Source organism: Dama dama, chromosome 4, assembly GCF_033118175.1.
Source record: "Dama dama isolate Ldn47 chromosome 4, ASM3311817v1, whole genome shotgun sequence".
Classification (NCBI taxonomy): domain Eukaryota; kingdom Metazoa; phylum Chordata; class Mammalia; order Artiodactyla; family Cervidae; genus Dama; species Dama dama.
The window spans coordinates 60830464-60846505 of record NC_083684.1 but is presented as its reverse complement, the minus strand read 5'-3'; the positions used below and the strand labels follow the sequence as shown (position 1 = coordinate 60846505).

At 50.2% G+C, this 16042-nt stretch overlaps 1 protein-coding gene across 1 annotated transcript in view; it reads right to left on the bottom strand.

Annotated features, from left to right (window-relative positions):
- The window catches only part of SULT2B1 (sulfotransferase family 2B member 1), a 36809-nt gene extending 21337 nt beyond the window's left edge, over window positions 1-15472 (bottom strand). Inside the window, exon 1 of the mRNA XM_061139745.1 lies at window positions 15243-15472. Within this exon, the coding sequence (XP_060995728.1) occupies window positions 15243-15448 (206 nt within the window). The 5' untranslated portion in view covers window positions 15449-15472. The remainder of the gene's footprint in view (window positions 1-15242) is intronic.
- Window positions 15473-16042: the final 570 nt, after the last annotated feature.

Below are 16042 nucleotides of genomic sequence, written 5' to 3'. Positions count from 1 at the left end.
GAGCCCCGCAGACAGTTCCGTTCCGGATCCCAACGCACCGAGCACTATTCCAGCCTCTGGCCTCTGTATCTGTGTTCCTCCCGCCAGGAATGCTGTCTCCCTGCCGGTCCCTGCACTTGAGCATGGTGGCCCGGCTGGGGTTGGGGGAGTGGAGGGCCGGGGATCTGGAGTCCTGCTTGGCTGAATCTTACTGTGTGTCCCAGACGGGTGCTCTGCGCCCAGTCTTCTCTCCCCACCTGGTAGATTAAATCTGGCCCCGGGGTGACCTTGCCTCTCCCTGGGTTCTGAGCCCAGTTGGTTTCCAGGTCAGCTCCAGGGCCTGGTGGCACGCAGTGATCGCTCGGCTGGAGCCAAGGAATGAAGATGACAACTGGGCTGGGGGCAGAGGCCTGCAGCAGGAGGCACAGCAGACAGCTCACGTGATGGGCAGTGGGCCAAGGTCGTAATTAGCCTCCTCAAAGGGGCCTGGCCTGGGACTTCCCTGGGGGTCCGGTGGCTAAGACTCCACACTCCCAACGCAGGGGGCCCCAGGTTCGATCCCTGATCGGAGAACTAGATCCCACATGCCACAACAAAGACCCAGCACAGTCAAATAAATTAAATAAAATAAATAAAAGCTTAAAAAAAAAAAGAAATAAAAGGCCTGGACTGCCCTGCTAGGGAGACCCCAGGACACAAGACTACGAATGGCCCGACCTGGTGACCCTCCTTCCTCCACCTCCGACCTCCCAGCCCCTCAGGCCCTGGCTCTTCCTCTCAGCCCCCACCACCCCGGGCCAGCTCAGCTCTCCTCCTTACCCTCGGACCCTCAGCCCAGCCTCCTCCCCAGTCTCTCGGCCTTCAGTCTCTCATTCCTGTTCATCTCAGGTTGGCGCAGAGCTCAAGGCCCTACATAGCCTGGTGGAGGAGAAGTGTATCAGAACTTGGAAGCCATCCATCAATATTTTTGTTGCAGGGACTTCCCTGGTGGTCCAGTGGCTAAGACTGTGCTCCCAATGCAGGGGGCCCGGGTTTGACCCTTGGTCAGGGAACTAGATCCCACATGCCGCAACTAAGACCTGGGTGCAGCCAAATAAGTAAATATGTGTTGAAGAAATAAAAATAGCGCTCCAAGTGCTCCCTGACCTGACACTCCTCACTCCATTATGAGCCTTAATTCGTTTATCCCCTCAACAACCCTAGGAGGCCACCTGACATTGCTATTCCCGAGTTACAGATGAGGAAGTATAGGCTCAGAGAGGCAACATCACTAGGCTGATATCACACAGCTGCAGAGGGCAGAGCTGGGGTTTGAACCCAGGCAGTGTGGCCCTGCAGTCTGCACCCTGAACCCCCCCTTGCTGTGGGGATAACCCCTCCCCAGGCATCATTCAGGTGTCCTCATCCTGGGCACAGGCTGCAGGGGCTCGAGGGTGGGGGGGTCAGGAAGACACAGATCTGACCTCAGGCAACGCACATAACCTGTCTAAGTCTGTGTCCACCTCCTTCCCCTTGGTCACAGGACCATTTAACTCACAGGTGTATGTGACTGTTATTAGTATTATATTGTATACTAGGGCTTCCCAGATGGCTCATTGGTAAAGAATCTGCCAGCCAACGCAGGAACTGCAGGAGACGTGGGTTCCATCCCTGGGTCGGGAAGATCCCCTGGAGGAGGGCATAGCAACCCACTCCAGTATTCTTGCCTGGGCAGAGGAACCTGGCGGGCTACAGTCCGTGGGGTAGCAAAGAGTCGGACACGACTTAGCAACTTAAACAGCAACGATAATTGTATGTTAATAGACTTCCATGAAATACGTTAATATAAGCAAAGATTTTAAAGCAGAGTTTCTCCCTCTCCTGGGAATTCACCCAAGAGAAACAAAAACTTATGTTCATATCAACATGAGTACTCGAGTGTTTATAGCTGCCCTATTCATAATCTCCCTAAACAGGGAAGAACCCAAACGTCCTTCAGCAGGTGAGTGGATAAACAGTGGTACATGCATACCATGAGATACCACTCAGCAATGACGAGAAACAAACCTTTGACACCCACCACACAGATGGGCCTCAAAGGCACTGGGCTAAGTGAAGGAGGCCAGTCTAAGGAGGTCATGATTTGTGTATTTCCATCTATACGCCTGTGCTGGGCTGAATGATGGTCCCCAAAGAGGTCCATGTTCCAGTCTCCGGAACTTGCAAGTGTGTTCCATTGCTCCACAAAAGGAATTTTGCAGCTGGGATTATGCTAAGAATTTTTAAAGTGTGTGTGTGTGTGTGTGCTTTAAATCTTTTGACTGGGCCACGTGGCACATGGGATCTTAGTTCCCCCACCAAGGACCGAACCCGCATCCCCTGCACTGACATTGTGGAGTCTTAACCACTGGCCCACCAGGGAAGCCCCGTGTTAAGGACTTTGAAATGGGGAGAGAATTTAGTGTGCCCCGAATTACAAGGGTCCTTCTAAGAGGGAGGCAGGCGGGTTAGAATCGGAGACAGAAGATGTAATAACAGAAGCAGAGGTCCAGAGAGGAAAGAGATTGGAGGAGGCTACGCACCGGGCTTTGAAGATGGAGGGAAGGGCCACAAGGAAAGAGATGCAGGTTGCCTCTGGGAACTGGAAAAGGGACAGAAGGAAAGGGAGCAACACCCCATGCTGACACTGTGATTTTAGCCCAGACTTCTGACCTTCAGAAATGGACGAGCACAAATTCATATTGCTTCAAGCCACTCAGTTTGTGGCAACAAGAAACGAATGTGTCATTTTGGACAAAAGTCTATGGCGACTTCCCCAGTGGTCCAGTGACTGAGACTCCGCGCTCCCGGTACAGGGGGGCCTGGGTTTGATCCCTGGTCGAAACTAGATCCCACAGGCTGCAACTAAAGATTCCATGTACTGCAACTAAAAAAAAAAGGAATAGAAAATCTGCAAGCTGCAATGACAATAGAAGATTCTGCATGCCGCAACTAAGACCCAGTGAATCCAAATAAATATTTGTTCAAAGGTATTTGGACAGGGAATAGATGAGTAGCTGTGGGGTGGGAGTTTGGCAGTGGAAGGGAAGAGGGCAGCTAGGGATGGGGGAGGGAGGGATCGCTACGAAGGGGTGATGATGTGGGTTTGTACCCTCATTGTGGTGATGGTTACACAAATCTATATATGAGTTAAAATTCATAGAGCTATACACTCCCCCACACACAAAAATCAATTTTACTGATTGATTAAAAAACAAACCTCATTATATAAATACTTAACTCCCACTAGCCATTATTATAACAAGACATCCTCTTGGCCAGCATCCCTCTTGGCAACACCGGGTTTTTTGCAGCAACGCAACTCCTGCCTACCTTGTAAGCCTGCCTTGGGTCTGCTCTGTGACCTGAAGTCACTCTCAAACCCTCTCTGGTCTCACTTGAAGAATGGGCAGGGATGCGGGCAGAGCCCAGGGGCCTCTTTCCCAGGGACTACCTCCCAGTCTGATATCCAAAGAGCGCTCCCCATGTAGGGAGCTTTAGGCCTTTTGCCTGGGATGAGGCAAAGTCATTCATTCAGCCCACAGGTATGAGTCCCTGGTATGTGCTGGGGGGATACAAAAGTGAGTGCAACTGACAAAAAATGAAAAAAACAAAACAAAAACCCTAGTGCAGTTTACATTTGAATGAACAATAAAATGAACCCAATATGTTTTAAATGTAGTGTATGGGATGGTGATGGGGGAAAAAATGAAGCCGCTGGGGGGAAGGAGGCATCTGGGGTTGGAAGGGTTTGTAATTTGAGATCGATGGAGTCGGGGGCGGGGCGGGGCGGGGGTAGGGTGTCTCTCGGAGGAGGTGACTTTTGAGCAGACCGGCAGGAGGCGAGGGGTGAGCCGAGAGTGTGGGTACCAGAGGGAATCCTGGGTGCAAAGGAAGGGGGAGAGGGCAGGCTACTGGGACTCTGGAGGCTGGCGGGAGGGGAACTCTCCCACCCCCTCCGCCCCCGACTCCCGCGCTTCCAAGCACGCGAAGCGGCTGCAAGGGGCGTATTTCCGCCTTTCCGCAGCGCGGGGCTGCTGACTCACAGCGGGTGTCTGCGGTCAACTCGCCTGCCTGTCTGGGGAGAGCGATGCCAAGGCTCCTCCAGTGCGCCTCAGTCCCAGGACAGCCTGCGCTGTGGCAGCCGCCCTCATTTGCCTGGACTGTTCTCTCTCTTTCCCCTCCCGAAATTCCTGCGCTTGGAGCCCATCTGGGGCACGCGCCCCCGTCTCCTCCGGCCACCTCCACCTCAGTGGGATGACTCACGCCTTGGCCAGAGCTCAGAGAAGCGGGCTCTTCCCCCCTGCTGCTGTGGGCTGCGGCAGGCAGCCTGGGAGATGGGATCAGAGTAACCTCTTTGGGAGATCATTTGGCAACATTTGTCTTATACAAGCCACCTCCCGCTGAAGCCGACCTGGTTGATGTGCTTTTTCACCCCGGTGGCATCCTGTCTTCTTTCACAGCCCTTTTAATACTTAGTCACTATTTTCTTTGTCTAGTACAAGGAAACAGAAATTGTGCGTCTCCCGTGTCCCACCTCCAAGAACCAGCCAGCATCAGGCAGGCGGCACTCCATTATATTTGTTGGAGGCACAAATAAATGTGACTTCCATAAATTTATGAGATTGGTGCCCTTGAGGAAGTGAGGTGGTGGTGTAGGTACCAAAGTACTAATTGCAATATTGTTTATAAGTGGTATAAACATGTTCTCCGAACAACAAGAGAACAGGTTAAATACATCAGAACTGGGTGAATAAATCACTGGCCGGCAAACGTTGGAATCCTGCCACTGGAAAAGGAGGCGTTTATGTTTTGGTAGGGATTTGGGCTACACATGTATTTCTCAAAATGGCACCCTTAATAGATTTGTGCAGTGTACTGTATATAAACATCATCTATTTTCAAAAAGCCCGCAAACAAGTATTGAAGTCTATTTCATAATATGCAGCCTGGAATGCTTAAGGTGAAGTGTTTCCACGTCTGCAGTTTACTCCTCGGAAAGGCATCACCAATAAGAATTGCTGGATGGATAGAAGGATGCACAGATATATGAGGAAACAAGTATAATCAAACTGTAGGGGTAGTGGATATAGAGCATGTGTGCCATGGATGAGTCCTTCAGAGTTTTTATAAGTCTTGAAATTTTCATAATAAAAGGCTGGAGGAGTAAGGAGATGGCATTTATTTGGGAAGATGTCTGAAATATTGCAGAGAGTGAAAAGACGAGGGGCAGAGCCAGAAAAATAAGTAAGTTTAAAAAATATTTAAATGTTTAAAAATTTTTAAAAATGTTTAAAAATTAAAATGTTTAAAAAATAAGTAAGTGGGACTTTCCGGGTGGTCTGGTGGTTAAGACTCCACTCTTCCATTGCAGGGGGTCATGGGTTCGATCCCTCTTTGGGGAACTAGGATCCAGCAGCCATAAATAAATAAATAAAAATTTTAAAATAAACAATAACAAATAAATAAGTAAAGACAAGATACGCACTCAGAAATCTTCTGGCAGTATAGCATTAAAAGTGGTTACTTGAAAAAAAAAAAAAAAAAAGTGGTTACTTGGGGGATGGGTCTGAGGCGGCTGTGAGAACTAGAATTTTCCGTTTTATGTCTTTCTGCACGTCTTGAATTCTGAGATGTGAGCGTGGCAGCTGTGACTGCCAGGTGTTTGCCCTCTGCCGCGTGGCTGGTGGGATCAGCGAGATGTCTCCAGAGACTTGGGAGTCAGGGGTGGAGGATGGCAGAGCCCATACCTGGCATCACGTGACCAGGAGAGGGTGCCTGGGGTGAAATATGAGCTTGAAATGAACTTCAGTGGGTGGGTGGGAACGGGGGAGAGGCCAGGGGGTGGGGGAGGGGAGTTTAAGTCCCCTAGACTGCCTGGATATAGCACAGGTATCTTTTCCCTTTTTTTTTTTTTTTAAGAAAATCTAATTAGGAAAATAAAATTTTAGATCGTATCTCTGTATCTATTGATCATCTGGGTTTATTAATAAGTTATATATATTTATTATCCTCTGGGTTTGTTAATAAGTTAATGGCCTTCCCCAACGCTGCCATGCCAGCTTCAGGGGACCCCTATATTACCAGCTTGATGCGAAACCTAACCGTCCTTACAGAAGTACATGCCATCCGGTTCACGGTGTGGGCACTGAGATTTCTTCTCTGCTGCCCTTTGTCCTTCTTCTAAACAATATCGATATCAGACCTTACACCTTAGTCTGCATCTGGCTGACGTTTTATTAAGGCGGTCATTTCAAATCTGTAGCCCTCTCCTTTTTAAAAACAGCTGCCAGACCATTATTTACAATTGCTGAGGTATAAAGTGTCCATCAACAGATGAATGGATAGAGAAGATGTGATATATATATATATATGTGGAATATATATATGGTATTTATATATGGGATATACATATATGGTATTTATATATGGATGAATGGATAGAGAAGATGTGATATATATATGGACTATATATATATATGGTATTTATATATGGAATACTACTAGGCCATAAAAAAGAAGGAAAATTTTGCCAAAATGGCAACATGACTGGACCTGGAGGGCATTATGTTGAGTGGAATGAGTCTGACAGAGAAAGACAAATACTGTAGATATCACTTACATGTGGAATCTCAAAAATACAACTAATTAGTGAGTGAAACAGAAAGAGCAGACTCGTGGGCACAGATAACAAACTAGCAGTCCGCAGTGGGGAGAGGCAAGAAGGGAGGGGCAACACAGGGGCAGGGAATTTTTTTAAAGGTTATTGGTTGAGAGTGACGTATCTACCCTGCTATGTATACAACAGATAACTAATGAGAGCCTGCTGCATAGCGCCGGGGTCGTCACTCGGTGCTCTATGGTGACCTACGTGGGAAGGAAATCCAGAAAAGGGGGGGTGTATGCACACATAGGGCTGACTCACTCTGCTTACAGTAGGAAGTAACACAACACTGCAAAGCAACTGCACGTCAATAAAAAATAAGATAAAATAAAATTTAAAAAAAATTATAAAAGAGTTATCAGCCATGAAATCAAAAGATGCTTACTCCGTGGAAGGAAAGTTATGACCAACCTAGACAGCATATTAAAAAGCAGAGACATTACTTTTCCAACAAAGGTCCGTCTAGTCAAGGCTATGGTTTTTCCAGTGGTCATGTATGGATGTGAGAGTTTGACTGTAAAGAAAGTTGAATGCTGAAGAATTGATGCTTTTGAACTGTGGTGTTGGAGAAGACTCTTGAGAGTCCCTTGGACTACAAGGAGATCCAACCAGTCCATCCTAAAGGAGATCAGTCCTGGGTGTTCTTTGGAAGGACTGATGTTGAAGCTGGAACTCCAATACTTTGGCCACCTGATGCGAAGAGCTGACTCATTAGAAAAGACCCTGATGCTGGGAAAGATTGAGCGCAGGAGGAGAAGGGGACGACAGAGGATGAGATGGCTGGATGGCATGGCCAACTCAATGGACATGAGTTTGGGTGAACTCCGGGAGTTGGTGATGGACAGGGGGACCTGGCGTGCTGCGGTTCATGGGATCGCAAGGAGTCGGACATGACTGAGCAATTGAACTGAACTGACTGAACTAAACTGAAAAGAGTTATTATGGGATTTTATGAAACTGTGTGTGAAAGTTTTGAAAATTATAGAATTTAAAGAATCTTTCATTCAATAAAAAACATTTTTCATAGCTGCGAGACAGACATCCCATTTCCACCTTTTAGACATTATTTTCCTGTTGAGGAAAACTCCTAATTTGGTTTTTCATGTTTTCAATTATTTTAATGATATATGGAAATTACTATCACCTAAAGTTTTGGAATCATTATTTTTCTGCTCATGAAAAATAACATATAGGACATTTGGAAGATACAAAAATAATAGAGAGGAAAATAAATATCAGAGGCAAATCCCCTACTTAGAAACAAATGCCTTTGTTTCTCGAAACCTCTTCATTTTAAGTGAGTTTTGACAAATGCATACTACCTCCAAGTAGTCTAAATCTCTATCACAATGCACTTAAAAAAATTTTTTTTGGCCATGCCGTGTAGTATAGTATGTGGGATCTTAGTTCCCTGACCAGAGATTGAACCCACACACCCTGCATTGGAAGCACAGTCTTAACCACTAGACCACCAGGGAAGTCCAGAATAGTTCATCACCCCAGAAAATTTCCTCTTCCCAGTTAGCCCCCTCCTCGAGGCTACCAGTTTTCTGAGTTTTTCCATCATAAATTGACTCGGCTTGTCTTGGACCTTCTAGAGCCAACAACTTATAGAAAGTACTCTGGCATCTCACTTTTGTTGCAGTTGTTCAGTCGTGTCCAACTCTTTGCGAACCCATGGACTGCAGCACACCAGGCTTCCTTGTCCTTTACTGTCTCCCGGAGTTCACTCAAATCCAGGTCCATGGAGTCAGTGATGCTATCTAATCATCTCTTCCTCTGCTGCCTGCCTCTGCTTTTGCCGTCAATCTTTCCCAGCATCAGGGTCTTTTCCAAAGATTGGAAGGACTCATGCTGAAGCTGAAACTGTAATACTTTGGCTACCTGGTGTGAAAAGCCAACACACTGGCATCCGACTTTGCTTAACATACTACTCTTTGACATGCATCCTTGTATAAACATAAGTGTCCATTACATATAGAGTTTGATCCTTCTTATGGCTGAGTAGAATTTGATGGTGTGAATAGATTACGGCATGTTGTCCCCTTCTCCTGTTCATGGCTGTTTCCAGCTTCGGCTAGCGCCCATAAACCCACTGGGACCATCCTTTGCCTTCATGTGGAACCCGCATTCTCATTTCTCTTGGGCTACTTATTTAGTAGCATCGGAATTGCTAGGGCATCAAACTCTTTGGATTGTAGTAACTATAGGTTTTGAAATCTGATAAGGTCAATTCTCCCTCCTCGTTCCTCTTTTTCTTCCCTTCGCTCTCCTTGCACATTTAATATCTATACATACTTTTCAAGGACTCTTTGATTTATTTCTCTGATGATGGTGATAGAGGACAATCTAGCTCTATCTGTGGATTACTCTCTTCAAAATCTCAGCCTTCTTTGTACTGCATCCCTGGCTCTGTCCTTCGAAGCCCAGCAGATTCTTTGCGGGCTCGTTGACCTGCGCTGCCCCCCTTCCTCTGGGTTCCCACACCAGCACAGCCAGGGTATTCTGCTCCCAGCATCAAGTTCCATTTGTTCCCTACACACTTCATGCTCCACCACACCACTGGAACTCTGCACGTGCTGTGCCTTTAGCCTAAAGGCTAATAATATTTCAGGTATATTGGGTTAAATAAAATATATACTTAAAATTGGGTTTCCCAGGTGGTGCTAGTGGTAAAGAACCCTCCTGCCAGGGCAGGAGACATAAGAGATGCGGGTTTGATCCCTGGGTCAGGAAGATTCCCTGGAGAAAAGCATGGCAACCCACTCCAGTATTCTTGCCTGGAGAATTCCACGGATAGAGGAGCCTGGAAGGCTACAATCCATGGGGTCACAAAGAGCTGGACACAACTGAAGCGACACACACAGCACACACACTTAATTTCATCTGTTTCTTTTACTTTTTTTTTTTTTTTTTTTTTTGGTAGGACTAAGAAAAGGTTTACCAAGGGAGCTTGGGTTATGTATCTATGGGCAGTGTTGGTCTGGATGGTGGTCAGACCACAGACTCATTGACCCTATTTGAGTTGGACCAGCCTCACTCCTAAGTTGCTGGCCACAGAGGGGTAGCCCCTCCCTCTAGTTCAAGGCCCCCCTCTGATCTCTTTTTCTAACATGGAGATAAAGAGCAATATCTCTGGAACAAATCCCAGATGTCTGAGTCCTCTCCGGGGCCTCAGTTTTCCCATCTGTAAAATGGGAACCCTGACACCACCACCCTCACAGGGCTGTTGTGAAAATGGGAAAGGTTCACCCAGACAAAGCTCTGAGCACAAGCCTGGTGCGTGGCCAGTTCTTGGGAAGGTCATAATTATTACCATATTTCACTCCGTCCCCACCCTTTTTGCACCCGGTCTCCTGGCTCAGAAGTGGTCACGGGAATCCAAGAAGGAGGAAGGAAAACCCCGTGATCCCTGACTCAGCAGAAAACAGCGAATCTGGCCTGCCCCGAGACATCACCCATTTCATGGATGCGGAACTCCCAGGAAGATCCTGTGTGCCCAGTGGGTTCCATCTGGCGGGTGACAGGGGCCGGATTTGAACTCAGGACTGCCTTCCTGCGGGCTGCGTGACTCCTGACACAGGCATTCTTTCTGCGAGGGCAGAGTCCTCAGGGGCACTGGTCCAGGTACTCCCATGAGTAGTTGGCCACACCTCTGTTAGGCCCTTCGATTCAGACCTCCCAGCGAGACAAGAGCCTGTTGTAGGGTTTTTTTTGGCTGCGCTGGGTCTTAGATGTGGCACGCAGAAGCTTTAGCTGCAGCATGCAAACTCAGTTGCGGCATGTGGGATCGAGTTCCCTGATCAGAGATCGAACCCAGGCCCCCTGCATTGGGAGTCTTAGTCACTGGACCACCAGGGAAGTCCTCAGTGTCTCCCTTCTTGTCTTGGCGTTTGATGCCACTGATGGTCCACCAGGGCCCACTCTGCCTCCCTCAGAGCCTACCTTCGGCAAACTGGGCTCCTCTGATCTTTCCAAGTGGGGCCTGGATGCTCCCACTTCCTGATCCCTACAAGGACCGCAGCCACAGGTGGGATGCAGGCACGCCTCCCCCTGCCCCCTTCTTGGCCTCTAGAGAGCAAGTGGAGACCGAAACACATCCTTCCCTCCCCTCTCCCAGCCTGCGTCTTCTGCACTGGGTGGTGGGGAGAAGGGAAGGTAGGAGCTAGGGGGCTGTGAGCATCTTTCTCTAGTTCTTCTCAGGGCATCTGATTTATTCACGGAGGTCCAGAACCCCACATCCTCTCTGCCTGCCCAAATTCCACCCAGGCAACAAGTTCAAAGTTTGATTACGTGTTTACTGCCTTAAAAAAAAAATTTTTTTGTGGGGGGGGCGCTGCACTGTACAGCATGTGGGATCTTAGTTCCAGAGACCAGAGACTGAACCCCTGCCCCCTGCAGTGGAAGCACAGAGTCTCAACCACTGGATCACCAGGGAAGTTTCCCTGTTTATTGCCTTTAGTTTTAACGGCCCCCTTCCCCTTAGGAAAAGCAGCTTGGTGACTGGCAGGGCTGAAGTCCTAAAATCATCCTAGTAGCTTGGCCCCCCCCAAGGAAGGAGGAGCCGGGGCTGTAAAACCTGGGCTGGTGACCTCAGAGGGTGAGATCTGAAAAGACCTTGCTTGGGGTTCTCTAAGATCAGAGGAAGGAGGGGAGGGGAGGGGTGCAGCAAGCACAGGTCCAAACGCCCAGGAGGCTTCCGGCCTTGACCTTCTTCTTGGGAAAGGGCTGGTCAAGGTACAGCCCAGCGCACAGCATTTTCCAGGAAACGCAGCAGCGAGTACACTGTACCTACTAAGCCTCCCGTCTGGGCAGGGCTGACTCGCGGATCCACCTGCTTCCTCATCTTGCTTATTCCCAAATTCCTTTTGAAACTGCCCACTCCTTTCAGGGTGTGACAGAATCAGGCTGTCCTGGTTCACGTCCTGATTACACCTTGCTCGACAGCTGTGTGACCCTGGACAAGTCACTCAACCTCTCTGGGCCTCAGTGACCTTCATCATAAATAGAATGATCATAGTTAATCATTCACATGGCTTAATCTCAACAGGTTGTTGGGGATTAAATGAGATAATGGGTGGAAGATACTCAACAAAGTGATATTAAAAAGATTCTCTAGGGATTACCATCATCTGGGCTTGTCTCTGCTTCATCTCTGCCTCCTGAAACTTAGCATAACTGCCTGGGTTTTGCTTACCTCTTGCTTCTAACTTCTTCCTCTCAAAATTTTAGTTTTGCACTTATGAGCCCTTTCTAGTCCGCTGGATACCTACAACTCTCCGTGGAAAACATATAACATTTCTAAACCATAATTTGTAATGTGCATGTATGTGGTACTCAGTCTCTGCGACCCCACGGACTATAGCCCACCAGGCTCCTCTGTCCATGGGATTCTCCAGGCAAGAATACTGGAGTGGGTTGCCGTTTCCTTCTCCAGGGGATCTTCCTGACCCAGGGATCGAACCTGGGTCTCCTGCATTGCAGGCGGACTCTTTATCATCTGAGCCACTAGAACATTCCAAGCAGTATGCCTCTGGGCTCCTCCCTGTACCATTGGCCTCCCCCTTCAACCATCCTAAATAAATCCTTACCAGTCTTTTTTTTTTTTTTTTTTAATTAAATTAAAAAAAAAAATACTGTGTGTTTTTGTTTGTTTGTTTGGGTTTTTGGTTGCACTGTGCAGCACGTGAAATCTTAGTTCCCCAATCAGGGATGGAACCCACATCCCTTGACTTAGAAGCGAGGAACCTTAACCAGTGAACCGCCAGGGAAGTCCCAGTCAATGGTTATGCCTGTATTCAAAAAATGATACATGGCGTAGCTTTCCTGGCTTGGGAGAGCGGGAAACTTAAAAATGGAAGTGGGCTGTAATCAGTTCCTCGGAGTCGCTTCTAGCCCTTGACCTTGAAAGTCATTTATGTCTTTCAACCTCCAACAGCCACTGTCCTTTTTCTCCAGTCTCCTCCCCTACATGCCCCGCCCCCACCTGTCTTCCAACCCTGAGTCATCCTGCCAGCACCAGCTCCAAGCTTGCCTCCTCTCTCCTCCATTCATTTGTTGACATCATTCTCAGAGCCTTCGCAGGCCCCCCCGCCCCAGCAGAGGACGGCAGAGGTGGTCCCAACTCTGTCCCTGTCTCTGGACGGGTCCACCTTTGAGTACCATGGCAAGTGTTTGAAACCAGAAGTATGATCAGGAAACCTACCTATGGGGGCCAAGAGTCTTATATTGGGTGAGGACTTTGCCAGGTGGAGTGAGGTCATTCCGGGAGCAAAGGCCTGAAGGTGTGAGATCTGGATCAGACAGAATGTGGAAGCTGTCAGGTGAGGCCCAGGCAGCTAGGAAGGTGGAGGATGGAGCTGGGGGAGAGGTGTGTGCAGAGAGGCACTCTCACAGAAGGAGCATGGGCAGCGGCGGGACCCCAACCTCACTCCCCCATTTTAAGCCAGAGCAGCTGCATTTTGATCTCTATTACATATTTTGGCTTGGACATAAGATTTCTCCTGGACAAAGGAATCTGTGTCTCATAAAGCTTTTGGAAACCATTGCTGTGGGTGTTAGGGATTCAAGAAAGGCACTTGAGCTGGGGCTATGGTCAGCGGGTAGGTGTAGAGATCTCTAGGAATCTCTGCAGAGGAAACCATATATGCAAAGGCACTGGGGCAGGGAAGAGTGAGGTATAAGCAGGGAATTCAAAATGCTGGGGTAGACGGAGTGCAAGTGAGGGTGGGGACTGACCTGGAGAGGCCACGGTGCCGGGCCCTGGGGGGCCTTGGGATTGGGAAGAGTGGAGGGGCAGCTCTGGGAAAGACTAGAAGGCAGGGAGGCGGGGGTGAGGCTCGAGGGGCAGATGAGGTCAGAGCTGGGGCCATGCAAATGGAGAGAGTCAGGGAACAGGAGAGCAGGGCTGGGGAGTGACAGGATGTGGGAGGGAGAGGAAGGAAAGAAGGATGATGGCGGGGCGTGGTGTCTGGCCTGGGGACTGATGGGGGCCAACCCTGAGAAGACAGCCTGGGAGGCAGGTAGTTGTGGGGGAGCCACTGAGTTCCCACCCAACGCTGGGGATGTCGTGTGTCTGAGGGGTCTGCAGTGGGAGGTCCAAAAAGGATGGTGAGGGCCCTCATGAGAAGCATTCTTCTGGTCCAGGGGATTCCAGAAGCTCATGGTAAAGAAGATTTTCAATCCTAAGGCCACTTCCCAAGGAGTTGCAGAATTCAGGTCTGTAAGTGCGTCATAGGTGAGGGTTATGTACCCCCATTTCACAGATGAGGAAACTGAGGCTGGGAGAGGACAAATGACTAGGTCAAGTTCACTCACTGAGAAAAGGCTGCAGATTGTATGATCAACTGGCTGCGTGGGAGCAAAGCAGAGGGGGGTTGCCAGGGCCTGATGGGAGGAAAGTCTTCCAGATATGAGAACCCAGAAGCAGAACCTATTTATCTCAAGAAGGAGAAACTGCAGAACCCAGGGAACCTGGAGAAATGAATGCAGAAGAGAGAATGCTGGAGGTTTCCTCAAACAGAGCTGGACACTGCCCGGCGGCCACTCTCAGTCCGACAGATCCAGAGATGTCATGAGGCTTGTCCATGTCACACAGATATCGGGACTCAACTACTCCAGCCTCTGGAGTTTGGGGGAAACGGGGGCACAAGGATGAGGGAGGGGAGGGGAAGAACCTGAAACAGTACAGCCAGGGGTGGCTGGAGGGGCTCCGGAGGCCAGAAGAGATTTGCCTGGCAGAGTGCAAGATATCGAGGGGTGGGATCATCTAAACAGCTCGCTGTGTGATCTTGGGCAGGCTGCCTGCCCTCTCTGAGCCTCACTTTCTCTCTGATAAATGGATCTGTGGGGGTATCACGAGGCCCTTGAGGAGAGGGTTAGATGGACGGGATTCAGTTCGCTTCTGGCTGCGTAATAATCATGGTCCCATTACTTTCCCTCTCAGCCTCAGTCTCCCCATCTGGAAAGTGGAGGACTATAAAAAGTGTCTGAGTCATGCCTGGGAACACAGGAGTCAGGCTTCCAAAGTGCTGAGAGCTCTGACCTAAGCACCCCCAGGAGGAGTCAGAGGCCCCTCCTCTGGGCCCCCGAGTCCCTCAGGACACAGCCTCGGACTCGGGGACTCAGCTGTATCTGTATCCAAGCCCGGCTCACCCCTAATCTCCTATCCTCCCCCAAACAGAGCAGAGCCCCCTGGAGGGAAAGCACCCCCACGTGAAGGGCTTCTAGGGGGGAGATGTCTGGGAGGAAAGTGGGGACAACAGGCCCTCCTGTTTCCCTGGCAACGATGGCGCACCCAGCCCCTGCTCTCCTCCGGTTCTACATTTGACACACAGGGAACCTGAGGCCCCGAGAGGGACAGGACACCGCAAGCATCTCAACAGGTGGCTCAGCACCACCTGGGTCCTCGAACCCCCTCGCAGGAGGGACCTGCACCCCAGGGCGGTCACGCCAGCCCCAGCCCAGCCGGTTCGGAGGCTCTGGGAGCCCTGGGCCTCCTCTGCAGAGGCCCTTGGCTCTTCCCCGCAGGCCACCTCCTCCAGGGGGCTCCCCACGCACTGCCCGCGGGTCTGGGCCTCACCTGATCGCCAAGATGTTTTTCTCATAGGGTTCCCACTCGGCCTGGTTCCCGGGCTCGGCAGGCTCACCCATGGCAGGCGGGCGAGGCTGGGGAGAGGAGGACGCGCTGGGAGCAGACGGCACGGGGACCAGGTGTGTGCACCGGTGGCGTCTGCCACCCGGGGACCGCCAGGTGCCTACCTCCACGCCCAAGGGGAGGGGCCGCATCCAGCCGGTTCTCCCAGCTGCTACCCACGCCTCCAACAGCGGGGAGAGGCCAGGAGGGAGCCACCCTTCTGAGGGTGGAGAGGAGGGGTGACAGGCACCTCCTGGGCACCGTGCCAGTGGATGGGGACAGAGTCCGGGGGGGTCACAGGCAATGCTACACCGGAACCCTCTGTGCCGGTGGCTCGGGGCACTCCTGTGACCCTAGGGAACCTCAGCTTGCTCATCTGATCAAGGAGCTAGCCCCATCTCAGAGAGTTCATTCATTCCTTCATGCTTTTATTCATTCAAGAAATATTTATGGAGCGCCTCCTGTCTGCCAGGCGCTGTTGGAAGGGTTGGGACGCCGCTGGGAACCAGACAGACAGAAACTGCCCGCGCAGGCTGACATCTGCAAGGGGCACGCATAGAAACAGGCTGAGATGGGACCAAGGCCGCAGGGGCACCGACGGGAGAGAGAGGCCACCGAGACAGGGTCAGAGACGACAAGAAACACGGAGAGACCGAGGGGGAGAGGCAGAGACACACGCAGAGAGACAGAGGCGGGAGAAGCCGAGGGGACCCGAGAAACACGGAGGCTCGGAGATAGTGGGAGAC